At 50.9% G+C, this 21809-nt stretch overlaps 1 protein-coding gene and 1 long non-coding RNA gene across 3 annotated transcripts; one reads left to right on the forward strand and one right to left on the reverse strand.

The window, feature by feature from the left end:
• Positions 1-2089: 2089 nt before the first annotated feature.
• On the reverse strand, positions 2090-15325 carry ERRFI1 (ERBB receptor feedback inhibitor 1). Of its 2 annotated transcripts, XM_062190370.1 has the most exons (4): positions 15182-15325; positions 5495-5684; positions 5310-5386; positions 2090-4460 (listed from the first exon to the last, which is right to left on the reverse strand). In XM_062190370.1, exons 2-4 carry the CDS (start codon positions 5614-5616, stop codon positions 3274-3276), a joined length of 1386 nt encoding a protein of 461 aa, XP_062046354.1. In that variant the 5' UTR covers positions 5617-5684; positions 15182-15325; the 3' UTR covers positions 2090-3273. The 2 variants fall into 2 exon arrangements, with proteins under 2 accessions (XP_062046354.1, XP_062046355.1); XM_062190371.1 differs by lacking the exon at positions 15182-15325 and having other exon boundaries at positions 5495-9634.
• Positions 15326-15501: 176 nt separating this feature from the next.
• On the forward strand, positions 15502-19503 carry LOC133760550 (uncharacterized). The gene is made up of 3 exons (XR_009865991.1): positions 15502-15765; positions 18818-18929; positions 19054-19503. It is a non-coding gene; the product is annotated as an uncharacterized LOC133760550 (long non-coding RNA).
• The last annotated feature ends 2306 nt before the right edge of the window (positions 19504-21809 follow it).

A 21809-nucleotide genomic window follows, 5' to 3' on the forward strand; every position in this document is an offset into this window, starting at 1 on the left:
CCAACACTGTTGTGCCCAGATTGGATGCAGACAAGAGTGGAGCTCTCTGCAGAAACCGTCAACAACTAGGACCAAGATCCTACAGTGTTTCTTCAAAGCATTGTAACAGGAGATTATAACAGGTCCCACCCCCCCACCCCCACCCCCCGTATGATCCCGAAGACAAAGCACCGTTAGAACAATGGCTACCAGGAGGTGGAAGTTGTCCACAGGAAAAGCAAGGGCAAACGTCTTGGCAAGGTTTTGGCGATGCTCACAGCACTTTGCTTGTTGACCTTCTGGAGGGCCAAATGGTAGCATCTGCTTGTTAGGGGGGTGTCTGGAGGGAGAAAAACAGGCAGGGGCCGGCGCTGCGGCACACTGTGTGGAACCACCGGCTGCGATGCCGGCGCCCCATACAAGTGCCAGTTCCAGTCCTGGCTGCTCCACTTCCAGTCCAGTTCCCTGCTAAGGTGCCTAGGAAAGCAGCAGGTGATGGCCCAAGTGTCTGGGCCTCTGCACCCACGTGGGAGACCCAGATGGGAGCTCCAGGCTCCCGGCTTTGGCCCGCCCAGCACTGGTTGTTGCAGCCACTTGAGGCGTGAACCAGAGGACGGAAGATCTCCCTTCCTTTCTGACTAACTCTGCCTTTCAAATAAATAAATCTTAAAAAACAACAATAACAACAACAACAAAAAAACCAGGAAAATGTCACCCAAATCCTTCTCTACCACCAAGCTTCTGCTCGCTCTTGTGACACAAGGGTGACTGTGCAAGTTTTGGGGAAATCCCTGGGCATCCACCTGGCAGGCCTGGGTGGTTTCTTTATTTCTTGAGACATCTCCGAAGGGTTGAAGGTGCCCATTTTTCTTCAGATAAACACACAAAACGCTGTGCTGACAAGGGTTAAACTCCCAGGACCCACAGTTCTTTAGGGATGGGTTAAGTGGCCGACACCACTTTGAATCCTGAACCTAATGGAATTTGAGAGGTAAAGCTTTTTATTTTTTAAATCCCATTTTATAAGAACGTTTGAAGCCCCATCTGTTGACCATAAAAGAAAGAAAATGTAGTAGGGGCACAGGAAGAGGCAAAAAAAAAAAAAAAAAAAAAAAACTACAGAAGACGGCAGAGAAGTACTGCCATCAGCCAGTGAACAAGCGCCTTCCTGCGCCCGGGCCCCCGGTGAGCAGAGGATGGGGGTGTGCCCCGTGGGCTGCATGCCACCTCAGTGGTCTAGGGCCTGCCGTTATCATCTCCCAAGTATCCTTACAGCCAGCTTCTCAACCCACCTCCACCGCCAGCCCTGGGCTGAGGACTGCGACTGCCCCAGCACCCGCCCCAGCACCCGCCCCAGCGCCCGTCCCAGCACCCTGTCTCCTTTTGCTCTTCTCCCATCTGCCACCCCCCCAGCAGCCACTGTTATCTTAAAAACAAACAAAAAACAACCATGGCTCTTTTGAATGGTAGCCACTTCCCACCCTATGCCTTCCGGGCCGTCAGCTTCTTAACACAACTTCTTCCCCGGCCAGGGTCCTGAGAAACCCACCGCTGAAAATGGACATCAGGGCCAGCGTGTCACTCCTCTCCCCACGCCCACGGAGTCGTCCTGGGAGCTCACACCAGAACCGAGGTCACTCTCTTAACTGTTATTTTCGCTTTTGTAATATTTTGAATAAAGTTGCTCAAATTATTTGTCATTTCACGTTTTAAGTGTACATTAGGACTCCTCTTGCAGGTAACAATGGTGTGGCGGTGCCCTGGGTAACTACTGCTGAGGAGGCCCTCATCCCGTGTCAGCACCAGGTCCAGCCTGGCTGCTCGGCTTCCCACTCAGCCTCCTGCTATGCTCCTGGGAAGAAGCTGGTGACAGCTCTAGTACCCGAGTGCCTGCCCGCGCGGGAGACCTGGACAGTTTCTGGTTCCCAGGCTTTCGCTCGCCCCAGCCCTGGCTGTCTGGGGAGTGAACCAGTGGATGGAGCATCTTTTCTGTCACTCTTTCAAAATAAACAAATAAATCTAACAACAACAAAACAACAACAAAATATAAGGCTGTCAAATTGCTTGAGACATTTTATAAGAGTTTAGGCAAGAAACAGTATCAATGGTGTCATAAATAAGTATTATAACTTTATTAAAATGAAAAGACAATATTCAAAATAATGCAACAAAATGAATAAAATCCTTTGTCCAATACTGTACACATAATGCAGAAATCAGTGCATTTTTCTAAAGCATGTTTTAACCTTCATTTAGTTCATACTAAAATATAATAAGCTTTAAATAGCTCAAATATCATTCAGCAGTTGACACTGTAAACAGCTTGTTTAACTGTTAAGGGAACGTGGTAATCGTGGACCTGTTAGGGAGCACCTTGTCTCTGTGCTTGCCTACACAGGACACACACATGGCAGGAGGCGAGGACAGGACTCCAGCTCTGGGGCTCAGCCAGGGAGGCGGGAGGCGGCCAGTGGAGAGCCTCTGAGCAGAAAGATGGCCGAGGTGACCTCTGGCATTGAAACAAACTGCGCTACTGGTCAGAAGTGTTTTACTTAACAAGCAAACAATCCCCAGCAAATACTGAATAGGAACCAGCAACACAAGGCCAGCTTGTGTTGTATTTGTTTATTAATCATCTAAAAAAACCCCTAAAAACAAAACATATAGCACACGCCCCCACACAGTGACTCTCAATCGCATAGCTAATCGCTTCGTTACTCTGTAAACACATCCCAAAGCCCACGGGCCAGCAGGCTTTCCCTCCTGTCTGGGGGAAGAACGCGGGGACTGAGCAGTGTGGACGAGTTCTCTCACTTTGAGATGTGAGACGCACGGGTGATCACATGGTTGCCAAGTAAGACTGCTTGCACGATAAATGACACAGAACAGAACTGGCTTGAGCCACATATCTTCAAACTTAACAAAAATAATCTCTCTACGATTCTGAGCTGCACAATACTGTTTCTCCTTGGATTTGCTCGATTTTCAGTCTCTCAGGAGTCATTTCTCCAGCTTGAGTTCTCATTACTCTAAGAGTAGCTAACTGGCTGACCTGCAACTACGGCTAGGGCTGGGCCACGGTGTGTACACGGGTGTGTGGTGCACGCAGAGGAGCCGCCCCTGCCCTCCCCGCTCGAGTCGCCGACCCGAACATGCTCCTCTCCAGCGCCGACAGTCAGGGACGCAGCCTCACAGCTGCCCCGAACCTTTCCATTAAGACACAGTTCAACCGTACAGATTCTGCCGGGACCCTCAAAACTGGCAAGGTGAGAGCCACGGCTCCCAGGTGACGGTCTATGGGGACACCACGTAGGAGAGGTGTTTGCGCTTCACGTGGCCGCCCAGATCCACTCGTGTTTTTGAGTCCAGCTTTTCCACGGCTGAAACCACCCCGCAGTCAGCAGGGAGTGGCTGGAGGTGGGCGCTTGCGCTTGTTTCTTCCGCTTCCCTAAAAAATTTTTCAAATTTGTCCAGGTAGGACGGTCTCTCAGGTAGCAGGTAGTAATGTGTGGAGCTCACCTTCCTCCCATTCTCAATGATGGGCAGGATGCAGGGAACCTTGTTAGCAGAGCCCTCGCTGTTCTGTCTGTGCAGGGCCTTGCTGCTGACATACTTGGGATCAGGGGCAAAGCTCTGGGTCGGGGGCATGACCCCATTGAGGTACGACGGAAGGCTCTTAGGACTCGGGGTGCGGGAGTTGCTCCGGGATAAAGGCTCTCTGGGGGGTACCTTGGGAGGCCTGTCCTCATCACTGTACGTGCTGGACGTCACCTCTGCCGACCACCTTCTATAATCAGGCTTCACTGGCCTGGGAGGTATGGGAACCCTGGGGGGAACCTCAGGTTTGTCTTCATCGGAGTTGGGAGACGCTCTGTGTGTGTAGCTGGATATCCTTATGGCTGGCTTGTGAAACGAGCCAGCCGGTCCCGAATGAGACCTTCTTAACCTCCGGTGGGCTTGAGTGGCGGGTGGATTTGGATGTGGAATGCTTCCGTTTTGGTCCGACGCGTAGCTGAGATCTGTGGCGGAAACAGCTGGGGTGTCAAAATACGCATAGTTGATCTGTCCACAGCCACGGAAGCTTCGCCTGCCAGGGACGTCGTATTTGAAATCAGAAAGTGTACAGTCTTCTAGAAGGAAGTCTGTGTCCGAGCTAGTGAGAAATTCAACCTCACAGTCTGTCTCATCGACAGAGAGGTCTTCGGAGATCGGCAGCGGTGGGAGGGGCCTCGAACCCCGTTCCCCAAGACTTGCACAGGGGAAGAGAGAAGGGGAGTTTTTTATGGGTGTAAGTGGAGGCGTGGAAGCACAAACACCATTCACCGAGAGTTTCTTAAATCCACACACAACTTGATCCTCTTCACGCTGTCCCACGCCTTCATTTGGGGGAATAATGAGAGGGGGCAGGCTGGGTCTTGGAGAGGGACCGTTTTCTGCAAAGTAGTGATGGCCATTCACTGGAGCAGATTTCGAAGTGTGCCCTAGAATGAACATGAGATGTCAATAAAAGATCAACCCTCTCTCCACCTGTATGAGACACAACCCCTAGCTTTCTACCCAAATTACTGGTGAAATACCTGACTGCTGTAACCCTGAGAACACCCATGCAACAGCCACAGGTGTAATTAGAGACCAGAAGGTTGTTAATGCACGTGATCCGGTTCAAAGAACAAATTATCTCTTGTATCTTCTCTGGACGTGTGCACGGTGGACACCCACACATCTCAGGCAAGTTTTGTGACGTGTGCAAAATTCACAAAGGATGAACAGCATATAATTTACGTGAACACCATAGGACATCAGCCTTGCCATTTAAGACATGCGACCATACAAGGCACGCAGGACACACATGAGATAAGACGAGGTCCTTACTGCCAGCACATCACAACAGCGCCAGGGAATGGACTCGCCTGCACCGTGCTCAACTGATAAGCAGCTCTTGACAAAAATCTAAGGAACATAATGTTCACATCAAAAGTCCTATCAGCACACAATTTTCCAAGTTTTGATTAGCATTTGTACTACTTTCATCTACCGCTTTGGCAGACGGTCAGTGAGATCTTGTCCAAGGTTTCTAAAAGGGAAGCATCTTCAGAGCTGGGATGAGTGGTTCTCCATTTCAGACACATTACCAGGGTGCTCATTAGCGAGCAGCAGCCCAGGGTACAACAGTTTGAGCTTCAGAATCTACAGCCACTAGGGGTCACACTGTTGTTGGACAGAGTTCAGCTTTCCTCATTTAAAGGATAATGGAGAAAAGCCCCGTGTTAATCCAGCCTGCCGGCTTCCTCTTCCCAGGCTAGCTTCACATAAACTTTCAGCATACATACCGAGAGCTGTCAGGTGCCCCTGAGCAGGCGAGTTCAGTCTGTAGGCCATAGTTATTGGGTCGATATTTAAAAAGTTACTGAAAGGAGAGGAAAACATCTTGGTCATAAAACAAGTATCTATCACATTCTCACCTGAACACAAGGTACTGATACAGGGTGTAGTTGGCAATGCTTTCTCCACTTACTTCTCAAACTCCCTCCGACTGCCCCAGCAGGTCTTCATGCTCCCCATGGCTTGGCCATTTCGCAGAAACCCAGTTTTCAACGGGACGCGAAGCTCCTGGGCAGCAACTCCTGCAGTTGACATCGTGCTCACTCGGACGTCTCCAGCGTGTGACGCCAGGGATTTTCAAGTCAGCCAGTAGCTTCCATACCCTGGGGTGGGGACACAGCAGAGAAGAAAGAATAAAAGAAAATAAGTCAGCAATGCCTGTTAGTACAGTCTAAATAAATTACTGCATAAACAGCTAACAGAGAATTGGCAAGGGGAGGGTGAGGGATAGACAAACTTGAGCTGTGGACTGTGACTGTATTCTGCCTTCACTAATTCAGACTTACCACGGTCCAGCAAAACCAGAGTCTACTGCCAGCAGAGGCTGACTCGCTGTGGGGCCCAACAGTGGCCAAGCCAGCGCACCCGGGTGCTGAGGCCCACAGCCTCCCTCTAACCCAGTAAGCCAACTTTGCAGGCGTGGTTGTCCTTGTGAGTGAAGCACAAGTGATCTTGCATTCCACACTGTAGAACTCTTGTTGACTAAAACCCACAGATTCCAGTGCTGGGCCGGACGATCCCATAACCTAGCACTTATGTGCATTCTGTAGTTCGTTCAGGCTTGGCCACAGTTAGATACTCTCCAGCTATTACTTGTGTAAGAAACAGTTACATGTATGAAGATACTAATTTCCATTATCCGGTAACAATGGGTCCTACAGGGTTACTAGCCTCGGTGCCAGCGTGGGACAGCCGGCTTGCTCTCTCCTAAGACAAACTCTCAGGTGCATTCTTGACATTCTCCTCTGTGGAGTGGCTGCGAGGCATGGGGCACAAGGTAAGCACAGCTCGGCAGCTCCTCAGCTTCAGAAGTCCCTCCCATGTCAGACATTCGCAGTCTGCAGGCTCCATGGCTTCTTTTTAATGCCACCTTTCTATTATTTCTTCTACAAGTGTCAATTATCATCCAGCCTGCTGCCTTCAGAGACACGTTTACTTACAGTAAACTCAGGCTCCTCCCTCAGGTTCAATGAACTGTGTGTTCAGCCGTGACCTTCCACTCTACAAGACTTTCCTATCTTTCACCACACATCTGCACAGCCACCAGGCGCCAGGCACCGCTCACAACCGAGGGTGTCATGAAGATGACTCTGACAGTGCGCTGGGTGGGGGGACAGCGGATTTTATCTGTAATTGCTCAGCAACTTCCACACTATTATTTACAAATCTGCTGCCTGTTGATTATGACCACAGGACAAAGGCTGTAGCCCAGTGACCGCACTCACCACCACCCGGATCATCAGCAGGCGCTAAGTGAACGCTGCTGAGTGGCTGCCTCATACCGTCTGCTCATCAATGTCAACTAAATGTACACGAAGGCGTAAGGCACAGGGCCCTAAGGAAACACTCTGCGTGTGCTGATCATTTTTCACATTGCAGAGGAACGCAAAATCAGTACTGTTCTGCAGGCTACGACTCCAGTGACGAGTAAGGAGTCGGGCCCGGTACCGACTCTCACCACTCACCCCTGCGAGGGCAGAGACTTTACAACAGCGTGAAAACAATGTTTCAAACATTTTTATACCAGTCTCTCAAAGATACAGGATTAAAAAAAGTCATTTAAGAAATGTACATTGTTGGGAGGTCTTTTTGAGAGTTTTAGATGACTAAAATGTATTACTTACCATCAAGTAAAGCTAGACAAAATTTTAAAACCAGTTTAAAAAAAAACCAAACTGCTAACTCCCCCCTTGGTGCGCTGAGCCCAGTGGGTCACTGTGCTCCTCCCGAGCACCCTACAAGCACTGGCAAGACGATGGGGAACGTCTGCGGTAACGTAAAAATGAAAGGCAAGACAGGAAGAAGCATAGGAATTAAAGTAGCGTGAAAGCACACGTGTGAAGACCGTGCATCCAGATTACGGCAAAATGCTGTGGGGGAGTCTGGAGGCCCAACCCCCACCTGTGTGCAAGCCAGCGAGCACTACTAGCAATTACCAAGCGTCAGCCTCCTATGCCATCTGATCCGGAGCTCTCAACAGAATGATTGTGTAACTATCGCCTCTGCCGAAATGGCTTTGGAATGCTAAACTTACATTTCAATGGTCATTTGGAATTATTTATATGTTCTAGAAAAAGTTATTTTTTATTCATTGTTTCCATCACCTACTTGTTAGCTTTCTTAAGAAAAAAATTTTCTTAGTATAAAAAGAATTGTGTTCACTAAGCCAGCTCACTTCTGACCACAATAGTGTCTTTGTGTATTCATAGAAGGTGACCTGCCTCTAAATTTCAATGGGGAATTGTGAATGGGCCATGTTATGAAACTGTCCCAACTTCCTACTGCTTGCATGGGAGAAGCGAGGAGGGCAATATAAGTGCCATGTTCACTATTTTTTGGAAAATAATTTCAAACTGCAGACTCAAAAAGAACCACATACCATGGGTTCAGAAGCAAAGTTTTAAAAAACTGCTCTTCAGATTGTAAACAGGGTGTGAAACCACCTGAAGCTCTTCTCCACCCTCCAGAGACTCCTAGCATTCAGTGTACAACACTCTGGGGTGCAGAGGGGGTGTCAACCAATTTGGCCAACCTTGAGCTGAAAAGAAGCAAACTCTGCTGAAATGAAAATCAGTTAACGCTGCATTGTTTCAAGTTTTTTTTTTAATCTGCCTCCTTATAGCTGGGAAACCAATTCTGCCTTAAAATTCATTAGGCAAAGAACTGCCAAAACACCCCGAGGTGGGAGGATCCGCACCTAACAGGACAAGATGGCAGCCGTCATGAAGCGCAAATACAGGACAAGCGAGTGTCTGCCTGTGCCGCGTGGCGTAGACCAGGATCCAAATGCCCTGGGACTGGTAACTTCCCTCCAGTTCACACACTAGCCTTCAGTGTGTCAGAGATAGAGTTCAATACCAACCCTAGATGACAACTATCTTTTCCTGTTAAGCACCACTTGATTTTTTTGTTTGCTTGTTTGTTGAATTCAAGAGGGGAAAACCCTAAAACAATTTGCATTTTGAGGTTATCATCTTTCTATTTTCTACCTTTCCGCCACCTCCGGCCCCCACCCAGCTCACTTCCCAAGCTCCCGTTCCCCACAGACAGCTCTGGATTGATGACTCCAGCCTGGCTCAGGCTTCAGCTGTGTGCCTCCTATTGTCTGGTGGTGATGTTTCCACGTCGATAGTCCCTTGGCATCCCAAACTTTTTAAATCAAACTTCTTTCACTTCGCTGCAGAGCCTGCTCCCCCTCCCCACAGCAGTAGAGCATCACACTCCTGAAGGCACCCGTTTTTAACCCAAGTTCTGGCTGGTATACACCCAACTGACAAGTTCCATAAACTATTTCTACACCTTCTCAAATCCATCCACCTACCACCCACCGGCACCCTCCTGCCAGGAGCCTGGAAACACCCAAGCGCACTCCATACCAGGGCCAATCAGTGCTCCTCACCTATGTTCACACTAAGTCGGTCCACTGCTCCCAACTCTTCAGACTCCTAAACAAAGCCTCCTCGGCCGGCCGGGCACTCGGGCAGCTCAACAGGACCCGAACCCATCTTCTTCAATGCCCAGAAGTAACATCCTTCAGGGCGACTCCTCTGGCACCACCTCCTGAACCCCTTGCCTTTTAAGGGAAACCAGAGCAGTCGCTGTTCTTGGGCGACTTCGTGCTGGTCCCAACTCCCTCCCAACTGTACACCTTCCAGGACACGACCAGCGTCCGACCAGCGTCCGACCAGCTCTGACCAGCGTCTGACCAGCGTCTGACTCCGCGTTTCTCTCTGTAGATCACAGGGTCACTAACTTCGAGAGGAAATGCCCATCTCCCTTTTCAAATATGACACCAAGATCCACTTACACTTAGGCCAGTGGAGAAGGCAAAAAGCGGAGGTGGGTAAGGTATAATGAACTCACCAAGTGCCGGCCTAAGACACAGAAGACAGCAACAATGCAGTGAGTTTAGAGCATGTGCCAGGAAGGCATTTTATTAAATTCAGTTCCCAATTCCCCAGTGGACAACCTGCAGGGTGAGCAGAACTGCAGATGTACACAGTGAACAGAGTAGCTTTCTGAACTGGTTTCTCACGGCATCTTTACTCAAAGCAGCTGGCGGGGGGGGGGGGGGGGGCGGGGGCAGTGCTTTCTGAAAACAATGAATTTTTCCTTACAGATTATAACGCACCTACTGTTTTTCTGCCTCTAAATTTAAGGTCACTTTCCTAAAAAAAGAAAGTTACACCAAAAGGCACTGCACTTTCTTCATTAAGGTGAAATCACATGCCTTTAGCTTAAGGATAGTCTCTTTGAAACTGCCAAAAGAAAAAAACAAAAAAGGAAAAGAAACAGAAACACAACACAGCAGGCTACCTTAAGGCAGTAACCCAGATAGCTTACCTTGCCACCAGATCTCATTAGCAAATCTCGGAAGCAATCCACAAGAGGAGGAGGGGCACATTTTTGTCATACAACTCATCTAGTTCTGCCCAGCGCTTCCTTATTTAAGAGTGTGATGTAATTTCCTTCTTTCAATCTGGTTCTGGAACCTGATTTCTGTTGATGCAGAGTGATAAATGGTCTCCCAGCCACATCTGACAGTCACCCTCCCGCTGCGTCTGTGCTCAGAGAAGGTGTGACCGCAGAAGACCCAAGTTCATTCAAGAGACTCAGGAACACGACAGAGTCCATGACTGTGGATCCTCCCCGAACACACCAATGTCTGCATGTTCGTATCCACATAAAAATGAAAACTCGCGGGGAGGGGGACATTCACTAATTTCATGTTGGTTAGTGTCTGAAGCACTTCTAGCCAGGCTAGTCGACACACTGAACGTTCAGTGTAGCTGTTTTAAAAAACGGTTTATTAATAATCTGAGAAAATGTACTGATTTGATACTCATTGACATATTCTGTGTTCAGGATGTTGTGTGACCCGGGTTTATTTACAAAAAGCGAAAGTACAGTTTGCACAGATTCTTCAGAAACAAAGGCCTCAATTCAGAGTTTTTCAGATTTCATTTTAATAGGCTCTGATTTGGGGGTAGGAGGAGAAAGGGAAAGTCGAGGTAAGACAGTTTCCTTCGCCATACTCTGCTGCCACGGAAAGCAGGATCACCTTTAAGTGAGATGCGTGTGAACAACTTCTAGAATAAGGTGTAATAGAAACACTGCCTAAACGCAGCAAAACCCGATCTCAGTTAAGTCAAAGGCAGTTGGATGTGGTAAAAATGAACCGGCAGGCTGCAGCGCTATTCCCCAGGGGCTTTCTGCCAGCACATAATGGCCCAGTTGTAGGAGGTAGAAATGGAGGCACCAAGGAAAATAATTTATCTTCAGACTGTCAAAATCTAAATGAAATGACATAACTTCTTCAGTAATTTGGAATACTCTCCAGCTAAGTATTTTAAGAAACAGCAAGCTAACAAAAACCCCATTCGTTCGCCCACGATAATCCAGAGCCTTCCCCAGGATCTCGGTGATGGCAGAAGGCAGAGAGCAGGAACGGCTTCTTGTGTCCTTTGTCCCTTCCTGCAGCCCTACAATCCGGGGCAATGCCACAGACGTGCACAGACACAGAGGAAGGTACGGGCATCATTCCTTTTCAACAGACTGCTAATTGTGAGAGATACACGAACTCTAATCTCAGTGAGAGCAACCACAATGGCCTAACCATGGGACCGGCAACTCTAGACCGAGACAACGAACACAAAACCATCCCTCATCACTAACTTCCACAGCACCCTCACTCGCCAGACAGTGTTCTAAGTGACTTACGTGCATTAATTCATTTAATCCTCTCAACAATCCAGGGAGATGTCACTATTACTACTCTCATTTTCAGATGAGGAACTGAATGGCAGCACCAGGGCCTGAACACCTGCCTGCCCTCCGAGTCCGGGCTCTGGACCACCACACGCTGCCCCACCTCTTCGAGGCCCATGGGCTCCTGAAACTAGTAGAGTATGACCTGGCCGACACAGCGGCTGGCTTCTGAGGGCAGCGGACACATAGCTTCTGGGGGATTTATGGGTTGTTAATATTTATGGAGTAATCGGCAGCTTACGAAAGTCCCTGTTTTACTTCAACTACCTCAAGTTCTATTAAGTTATTAATTAATTGCACATCTGGCCTGTATATATCTTCTCAATGGGTAAGATCAGTTTGACCATTCTAGGACCATTTTATATGATTATTTTTAGGCCTTCTATCTGAAATGACTCGCTGATGCCCCCCACAGTACAGCTCACCACAACATGCACCTGATACCTTGCAGGCCTGTCCTCTCGTAAAAGGGGCTACTGCAGGTACCCGAGGGCCTTTAAACACTCTCACTGCATGGATCCCACTGACGGCACCGCAACCAAGCCCTACTGCAAAACCTGGAATTTATTAATAAAATATATCTGTAAAGCACTTTCTTGGACATCACCTCACTTGGTCCCCACGACATCCCTGTGAAGACGAGGCAGGGATTGGCAACTCCATTTTGCAAATGAGGAGATGGCAGTGGGCGTAAACATCTTGCTGGGCAGAAAGGGTACCAGGGCTCCTCGGCGCTCTAATCTGGGACTTTTCCCACTGTGCCTTCAGGACATACCCTTGCTATCACAGCTCCATTTTAGGCAAACTCAGTGCTCCTCCTGACCTTGTTCAGCAAGGGGGAACTGAAACCCAGGACTGCCGAGTGCCACGCTCAAGACCTCGGAGCCAGGCAACTGCAGAGCCAGGAGCAGGCACCCAGCTCAGCGCTCAGCTCACACATGCACAGAGGGCGGGTGTCCACTCTGCCCATGAACACCTGCAAACGCCTGCTGTGCACTCCACACTCTGCGACCTCGGAGTCGTGGCTGCTGCCCTGTGATGTCTTCAAGCTAATGCAGGAGGGGATCATCTACGTACAAGCGAGCAATGTCAGAGCGAGGGGACAGTGACAGACAAAGGAAGCAGAGAACAGACTACACGGTGGTTACAATGTTCTGAATAGGTGACTTCTTGAGCTGAAATCTAAAGGAAGAAGAGGAGGAGGCAGCTACAGGCGCTGAGGGAAGCCGTCCACACGTGTGACAAACAACCTGAAGTTTCCGGTTTCCTTCGCTGTCTTTAGCGACCCTGGACCGCAACGTCCTACCTTCCTGTTGTCCCCAAGTTGAAAAGGCCTCCCACTCATGCAGCCAGAGCCCACGTTCTGAAGAGGTACTCACTGAGGTCTCAGAGATGGGGGGTCTTGAGAGACCGTACTGCCCAATTTCAGGAACACTGGACCAAAGTATCAACAAATAAAAACTCCCAACCTCAGAATCCTGCCCTTCCTCCGCGCCCTCTGAAAAACAATCCCGCTTCATCGCCCACCTCAGGCCAAGCTCCCTCTTACGCTAACGGCTTCATTTAGGACCCCGAAACTTGCCAGTTTTGCCCACCTACACAAAGCATGTTGCTACCACAAATAACGCCACACCACCACCCCTGGCTTGTGTTTGCCAGCGAGCTGCCTGCTCGCCTGCTATCACACCGCACGGCCCAGCACCCGGAGAGGATGCACAGTGGATCCTGACTGCGGAGGGACTGACGCGAACACGTACCGACTACGGCAGAGCCGCTGCTCTGGTGGAGGGAGCCCCTGACATCCAAACTGCGGGCTCACCCTGGCACCACCTCCCCCTCCTCTGCAGCCTCCCGGCATGCAGACGCTGGCTCCGAGCGTGTCAGACCGTACCTGTAATTTAGGCAACTTGCTTGTAAAAGCTGCCATTGCTGTCAGCAGAAAGGAAGTATTCTCCAGCTCAGCTTCTGAGAAGCAGCTGTCAATAGTTATTTTCGCACAAAAACTGAAGTCTACAGCACAATTAGATTTCACAAGAATGCCCAGTATCTGTTGTGAATTATCTATTGTGAAGCAGGAAAAACAATTCATTGAAAAATAATTTTACCTGTCAAAAACGAGCAGACCTTTCATAACAGCCATAAAAAAATTAAAACAGACTTGCTTTCCAGCCCTTATCAGTGACTGGTTCCTATCTCACCGAGCCTCAACGTGTGGAACATGCTCCTATGCATTTGTTTATCAACATCGACCGCGTCCAAGGCTGTGTAAGACAGAAGCTGCACACAGCGGAGACCCTGCCCCTGAAGGGTTTACAATCCAATACACCTATCAGGTCCCCAACCGAGACTTCTGGACCCCTACCGGTGGAGACCCTGCCCCTGAAGGGTTACAATCCAATACACCTGTCAGGTCCCCAACCGAGACTTCTGGACCCCTACCGGTGGAGACCCTGCCCCTGAAGGGTTACAATCCAATACACCTGTCAGGTCCCCAACCGAGACTTCTGGACCCCTACCGCCCATCAGCCAGCGTCTGCCGAACGCACAGCTTGTGACGCGAAGGCAGTGACAGCTTGAAGTCCACGCTGAGACCTGTATGGCCCGTGTTTCCCTTCAGATCTGCTGGTGCCTGGCAAAGACCCTGGCCGCCGGCGTCCCCGCACCAGCACCCACGTTAGCAGAAACCTGCTTCTTTTATCTTGACTTTGCAAAATCGGGTCTCGTGCTCAAACAGGCAGCTACTCCGCCCTCTGCCTCTGTTTAGGTAAGATTTCACTTAAAAGTACATACTTACAGAAATGTAATTAAAAAAAAAAATGCGGTTTCCAAAAGCAAGGCCAGGCTCTGTGAACTCAGGCTCCTGGACACCTGTCCGCCCACGGCACCCTCACAGCTCTGCAAAAGCTTACAACTTTGCAAACACTCGTTCTCTTGAAGAAGAAGAAGGAAAAAAAAACCATTTTAAACCTCACCTTTCTTCACCCCAGACAGTTGCCTGGAAACCAGTCCTGCCCTACCTGTGCTGCAGGTGGACCTCCAGTCACCAACACACCGCTTTTAAAGCCACAGGCCCTCTTCTGCCTGCACTTAAGTTTATGACTAACAATCGATTCACGTTTTTATCGGCTAAGAGGCTGGTTTCTTTCAAGCAATGATGAAACCCTAATAAAGACCTAGCCAGCACCAATACAGCACCAATCGTGGTTAAGGAGTCATCTAATTTGCACCAGGATACGATACACACATAAATACACCCGTTTCCCAACCGGCCTGCAGCCCCACTCCTACTGTCAGGAAAACGGCCCGGAGTGACTCAGGTCCAATTAAAAATGCGCATTTAGGAGCGACCCTCGCCGCGGCGGCCGGGCAGAGGGGCCGAGGCTGCCCGCCCAGGGCCTCCCACCAGAAAGCCCTCGCTCTGCGGGCGCAAGGTGCCTCACCGGACAGCGCGGCTGCCATTCCGACACGGCGGCGGGGGGCCACACCAGAGCCCCCAGGCCCGGGGGGGGACCCCGGTCCGCAGGCCGGCGCGGGGCTGCGGGTGCACGGCCCCGGCGAGGCGGGGGACCGCACGCGTCCACGCTCCGCCGAGCCGGCCGGCGGCGGCCCCCAGGGCGCCCCCAGGCCCCGGCCGCGCCGCGCGGGGAGGGTCCCGGGTCCCGCCCTCCGCACCCCGGCGCGGCCCGGCCCCCAGTCCGCCGCCGGACGGGACTCCGCGGCGCCCTCCACGCCCCCACCCCGGCTCCGGGGAGCCGCCCGGCGCCCAGGGCCCCGCGGGACCGGAGCCCCGCACCGCCCTCCCCGCCCCCTCCCGGCGCGCCGGGCCCCTTACCCCGGAGCAGCGGCCACTGCCCCTCGGCGCCCTCCCGCGCATGTCCGTCCCGGCTGGCTCCGCGCCTCGGGCTCCGGGGCCCGGACTCCGCGCAGGCGCCGTATCCTCCGCCGCTCGCCCTCCCGCTCGCGCGCTCTGCCTCGCACTCGGCCGCCGTCGCCGCGGCCGCCTCCGGAATTTATAGCGTGTGCGCGGGGGGCGGTGACGTCGACGCTCGCCGCCCCGCCTACCGCGTGCAGCCAATCAGGACGGCGCCCCTCTTAAAGGGGTGATGCCGCGGCTGAAGCGCTTGCGTGGGGCCCACCGGGGCGTCGCGCGCGCGCGCTGGGCAGCGGCCGGCTTTGTCTCCCGAGCCAGGCGTGAGGGCCGCGCTGCTGGCCTCTGCGGGGTCCGGTCGGCGGCTGCCGGCCCGAGAGCCCCGGGACACCGACTTCTCCTCAGAAACCTGCGGGCAGCCGTGCCTCGCGCGGAATTTCCCATCGATTTCGGCCCCGGGGAGGATTTTTGCGTGTTTTTTTTTTTTTTTTTCCTCTCTAAGGAAACCCGGGAGTGGACGAGGCGCGGGGAAGGGGTGCAGTGGGACGGTGCGTGGGGGGACAGGGCCGTTGGGACGGTGCGTGGGGGCAGAGTGGGACGGCGAGACGGTGCGGGCCGCTGAGGGGCGGTGGGGACACTAAAGGCCTCGGGGGACCTTGGGGACAGTGAGGGTGGCTGGGGGCCATGGGGACTGTGAGGTGGCTGGGGACCTTGGGGACTGTGAGGGTGGCTGGGCCCGCTGGGCCGTGGGGACAGCGAGTCCTTGGGGGCCTTGGGGACAGTGAGGGTGGCTGGGGGCCATGGGGACTGTGAGGTGGCTGGGGACCTTGGGGACTGTGAGGGTGGCTGGGCCCGCTGGGCCGTGGGGACAGCGAGTCCTTGGGGACAGTGAGGGTGGCTGGGGGCCATGGGGACTGTGAGGTGGCTGGGGACCTTGGGGACAGTGAGGGTGGCTGGGGGCCATGGGGACTGTGAGGTGGCTGGGGACCTTGGGGACTGTGAGGGTGGCTGGGCCCGCTGGGCTGTGGGGACAGCGAGTCCTTGGGGGCCTTGGGGACAGTGAGGGTGGCTGGGGCCCGCGGGGCCTTGGGGACAGTGAGGGTGGCTGGGGGCCATGGGGACTGTGAGGTGGCTGGGGACCTTGGGGACAGTGAGGGTGGCTGGGCCCGCGGGGCCGTGGGGACAGCGAGTCCTCCGGGGGCCTTGGGGACAGTGAGGGTGACTGGGGCCCGCGGGGCCGTGGGGACAGCGAGTCCTTGGGGGCCTTGGGGACAGTGAGGGTGACTGGGGCCCACGGGGCCGTGGGGACAACAAGTCCTTGGGGGCCTTGGGGACAGTGAGGGTGGCTGGGGACCTTGGGGACAGCGAGTCCTTGGGGGTCCTTGGGGACAGTGAGGGTGGCTGGGGACCTTGGGGACAGTGAGGGTGGCTGGGCCCGCGGGGTCACGGGGACAGCCGCCCCGGCCCAGCCCCGGGAGGAGCCCCTTGGAGCCCCGGGTCGCGGTGACGTGGGAGCCCTGGCCGGCCTGGACACTGGGCATCCTGGCGGCCGCGATGCCCAAGGACGAAGCCCGGGAGCCCGGGAGGAGGTCTCTGAGGGCGCCGGTGATGCAACTCGGGCTTATAGTTTAACCGTAAAATAAATAATACCAATGATAACAAACCGAGGGTAACTAAAGTAAGAAAAAAGGCAAACAGACAGAAACCCTCCAGCTGTAGCTCGAACAAATTCCCGGGTGGCGCGGCTGTGGGGAAGGCCGGGCGCGGCTGACCCCGTGGTCTCCGGAGAGCGCCCCTGTGGGCCCGGCGTGTGCGGGGTGAAGGCGCCGGGCCGGGTGCCTAGGCCGTGAGGTTGGGCCTCGTCATCCGGTTAACCATTAACCCGGCACCCCGCAAACGATGTGCCTTCTCTCCAGTGCTATTTACTTACATGCCTTCTAATTAATTCGAAGGCCCAATTTTGAGTCCGAGGTCTGGAGCCCACCTCCCACCCCCATCTGGAGTATTCCCCCTCCTCTGGGTTGCAAGGGAGGCGTTGACTCCATCCTCCGTCCCATGGCTCCTTCTGGCCTTCAGGGGCTATGGGGTCGTTTTTGTGCCTGAGCTGCTAACAGCTTAGCTCTTCCACCTGCCTGTGAACTTCCTACTGACCGCCGCTGATTTTTGCATTATTTGAGGAGGATGGGAAGTAGTCCCAGCTAACCGCTGATTTTCTTACCAAATTAACTAGGTTTTTTCGATCTGCAGAAAATCTGTGCGGGTTTTTCCCCGTGTTGCGGTCACGGGTGTTCCAGGCGCACCCACACGCTGCTGTCAGTGTAAGAAAAGGTGGGCCCGAGACTTGCCAGAGAGCGTCTTCTCATACTTCACAGCACAGCATCCACTGATGGGAGCCCAGATGGGCTCAGGTTTCTGAAAGAAGCCCTAGTTACACTATTTCAGGCCACCACAATGCGGCTGTGGTTTGTGCTTTGGCCTTATGGCTTGCTTTTACATTCACCTATTCATAAAGTGGTGATAGTCACCAGAGCAACCATCCAACACGGCCCTTCTTTAGAGAAAGAAGATCAACAGGATACTTGCTGTATACTGCGAGTTGTATGACGTGCTAATGTTTTGGTAAATTATAAAAATAAAATCACATGAGGAATACTTGAATAGTCTTTTTTTCTTCTGATCTATTTTAAACTGACGAAATAAATATTTGATGTATTTGGTTTTGGAAAAACCCACTTTTAGCTGCTAATTTAGAGTTTAGTTTACAATTATATTCCTACATCACTGTCAGCTGTGGAGGAATTACATGAGCCTTACACCCCCACAAATGTTTCAAATAGTCTGCTTAATGATATTTTGTAATAACATTATTATGTCACCAATATTATCGAATACTTTGGGAAGAGTTTAAAAGGAAAATGCTAGAAGTAATATTTGCATATTTTGTCAAGTGATCAATCGTCAACTTTTAACAGATTAACAGACTAGAGATTTAGAGAAAATGGTCTCTATTTCCTGAACCTAACTTGTTTTAAATTGTCTACAGCAAGAAAGAAATTTAAGCCAAACTTTTCTAAAACTCTCACAGTCCATCTAATTTTGAGGCCGTTTACCAAAGAATTTATATTAGCTGTATTTAATTGAAAGGCAGAGTAATGGACCTTCCTTCCACTGCAACTTCGGGGCCTGGGTCAGGCCAAAGCCAGGAGCCTAACACTCAATCCAGGTCTCCCATGTGGTGGCAGGGACCCAAGTCCATGGCCATCATGTGCTGCAGGTGCAGTTAACAGGGAGCTGGATAGGAAGCGGAGGAGCCAGGAATCAAACCAGGCACTCTGACGTGGGGTGCGGGCACCCTAGGAACGTAAGCATAACATTTAGGACATCAGATTGGCATCATGTTGACCCAAATTGTCACCTTGCGCTTCCCCTTCTTTCAGAGAAGACGAATCACAGGCCCTGCTTTCCTGACGTCGTTGCCGATCACAAGTTGTGTGTAATCAGAAACATGCTGTCCAGGGGCCTTGTCAAATATGTATTTCTGTTTTGATATTTGCATCCTGTAGAGGAGTCCACACATGTTGGTATTTCTTCTGATTTCAGCTTTCTGCTAATGTGCACCTGTGAGGCAGCAGTCGATGTCCTAAGCCCTGCCACTCACGTGGGAGACCTGGACTGAGTTCCCAGCTCCCAGCTCACGGCAGCCGTCCGGCAGGTGAGCCAGCACCCGGGAGTGCTTTCTGTCTCCCCACTTCTTAAATTAAAAAAAAAATGACCAACGGAAGGATTGCATTTCTTTCTTAGAGGTCATTTGTTAAGTGTTCCGTATTATGTTCTAGAAACATCTGTGCGTGGGTAGATGTTACATACAGTGAGCTCTGTGGATTGCTCTACAGCAGACGTGCTGAGCAGTGCGCAGGATTCTCCCGTGAGGAATGCCACATCACAACGGAGGTTCCCGCTGAGCTTTCAGCCTGAAAAACAGCACATAAAAATACATCTGTGCGACAGCCCGTCTTTTCTCCTGTGTGACTGGGGGTACTACGTTCTCCGAGATTTCCCTGTAAGAGTGTATATGTGCAGTATACTTAGCCTGTAACAGAGCGGGCCGATTTCGATTTTTTAGTCTGTTGTTTTAAGTGTTAGGGCCAGGGCTAAACTACTTTTTCTAAGTATGCATTTTAGGCTGTTGTTTAGCCATTTTGTTTTTTTGTAAGATGATTTTTATTTATTTGAAAGTCAGATTTAGAGAGAGAGATAGAGACAGAGATCTTCCATCTGCTGGTTCACTCCCCAAATGACTGCAATGGCCGGGACTGGGCCAGGCTAAAACCAGAAGTCTGGAGCTTCTTCCTGGTCTCCTGTGTGGGTGCAGGTGCCCAAGAACTCGGGCCATCCTCTACTGCCTTCCCAGGCGTTTTAGCATGGAGCTCAACTGGAAGTGGAACAGCCAGGACTCACTGGCATCCATGTGGGATGTGGGATGGCTGCACTGCAGATGGCGGCTCTACCCACTGCACCACCTCGCTGGCCCCTAGTTTATTTTTAATGACTTTTCCTTTGCCTCGCTCCCTCAGCAGTGCTGGATGCTGTTGGTGGTTACTGCATTTCTAATTCTATCCATCTCTATAATTTATAACTGTTAGAAGTATTTGAGTGTCCTACAGTTACACTGACTCGGATATGTAATCTAGATGCTCGCAAGACAATTTTTTTCAAGTTTCTTTTAGGTCTTAATCTGACTTCATCTTTAAGCAGTTAGCATTTTCTCCCAAGTACATGCTGTATTTCCTATTAGCTGACCAGTAGGGTGTGCTCTAGGCCCTTACCAAATTAATTAATTAATTAATTAAAAATATTACTATAAACTCTTCATTACAAGAGTTTGGAGCTATCGTTCACCTCTTTATTACCATTATTGTATATGAGATAAGGTTACACAGATACAAGTACAGACGCCTTGCAGCATATATGGAAAGTAAAATCATGTTGAAAGAAGAGACATTTTGGGGCCAGCACTGTGGTGTAGGTTAAGCCACTGTGTGTGGTACCAGCATCCCACATGGGTGCTGGTTTGAATTCTGGCTGCTCCACTTCCAATCCAGCTCTGTGGTAGTGCACCTGGGAAAGCAGAGGAAGATGGCTCAAGTTCTTGGACCCCTGTACCAACGTGGGAAACCTGAAGGAAGATACTGGCTCCTGGCTTTGGATGGGTACAGCTCTGGCCATTGTGGCCATCTGGGGAGGGGACCAGCAGATGGAAGGCCTCTCTCTCTCTCTCTCTCTCTAAATCTGCCTTTCAAATAAATATTTTTTTTTTAATATTTTATGTTTTTATTTGAGAAGTAGAGTTATAGACAGTGAGAGGGAAAAACAGAGAAACGTCTTCCATCCATTGGTTCACTCCCCAAATGGCCACAATAGCCAGAGCTTCACTGATCCGAAGCCAGGAGCCAGGAGCTTCTTCCAAGTCTCTCATGCGGGTGCAGGTGCCCAAGCACTTGGGCCATCTTCTGCTTTCCTAGGCCACAGCAGAGAGCTGGATTGGAAGAAGAGCAGCCGGGACTAGAACCAGCACTCATATGGGATGCCGGTGCTGCAGGCGGAGGATTAACCTACTGCGCCACAGCACCAGCCCCAAATAAATCTTTTTTTTAAAAAGAAGAAATATTTTAGATACTTCTTTGGTTTAATTATAAAATAATTTGGCACTATTTTTCTAGATTTGTCCCTCCATAACTGATACTTTGTTTTATTCTGGATGAAGAACAATGGGTTGCAATGAAGAACACGGGCTCTTGAGTTGGAAGGTTTGGTTTTGAATCTGGACTCTAGCACTCACTGGCAGTATGACTTTGGGTGAGTTACTTAGCCTCCTGATGCCTGCTCCTGCTCCGTGGGATCATAGGACAGATAAATGAGATCATACTTGTAAAAGCACTCACAGTGCTGTCTGGACCAAAATCTAATTGTATTTTGTAAATGCTAACTGTTTTTATTATTATTCCCATCATTTTATATATTCTACGAGAGATTTTGAACATCTTTTATTGCAAGATTCCAAAATCCTCAAATGTTCATTATCATCCATGACTTACTATGTCCAGGAAATTGCTTCACTAAATCCTGGGGGTATTCATGAGAGACTCAGAAGATAAAATGTCTTACTTGACTCTGCTGCATCCCGGCTGCAGAGGCTATAAAGCCTCCAGCAGAGGAAAGTCTCTGAACAGTGAAGTCTTAGGCGCCAGTGATCTATGGGGCGATAGGGGCCAAGGGCAGGGAAATCTTAGCTTCTCTGAAGGCACGCAAGCTAACAAGCTCACGAGCGTTCGCCTCTAAGCCCTTGATCAGAAATACCAACAGGCATGGTTCCTTAAAAAAAATACGGTGGGTACATAAAATCCCTGCAGAACAGTTTTTTAAAAAAGAAATCTTTTAATTTCATTTTGTTTTTTAAAAATTAATTTAGTTATTTGAAAATCAGAAAGATCAAAAGATATTATCTATCTACTGGCTCATTCCCCAAATGCCCTCAATAGTTGGGGCTGGGCCAGACTGAAGTGGGGAGCCTAGAACTCAATCCCAGGCCCCC

This window comes from Lepus europaeus, chromosome 5 (assembly GCF_033115175.1).
Source record: "Lepus europaeus isolate LE1 chromosome 5, mLepTim1.pri, whole genome shotgun sequence".
NCBI classification, from domain to species: Eukaryota; Metazoa; Chordata; class Mammalia; order Lagomorpha; family Leporidae; genus Lepus; species Lepus europaeus.

Coding starts and splice junctions, on each gene's coding strand:
- ERRFI1 (XM_062190370.1), bottom strand. CDS start 5,616: ATGTCAACTGCAGGAGTTGCTGCCCAGGAGCTTCGCGTCCCGTTGAAA. Junction 5,387..5,494: donor AGTCGGAGGGAGTTTGAGAA/GTAAGTGGAGAA, acceptor CTCTCCTTTCAG/TAACTTTTTAAATATCGACC. Junction 4,461..5,309: donor GGGGCACCTGACAGCTCTCG/GTATGTATGCTG, acceptor TGTTCATTCTAG/GGCACACTTCGAAATCTGCT.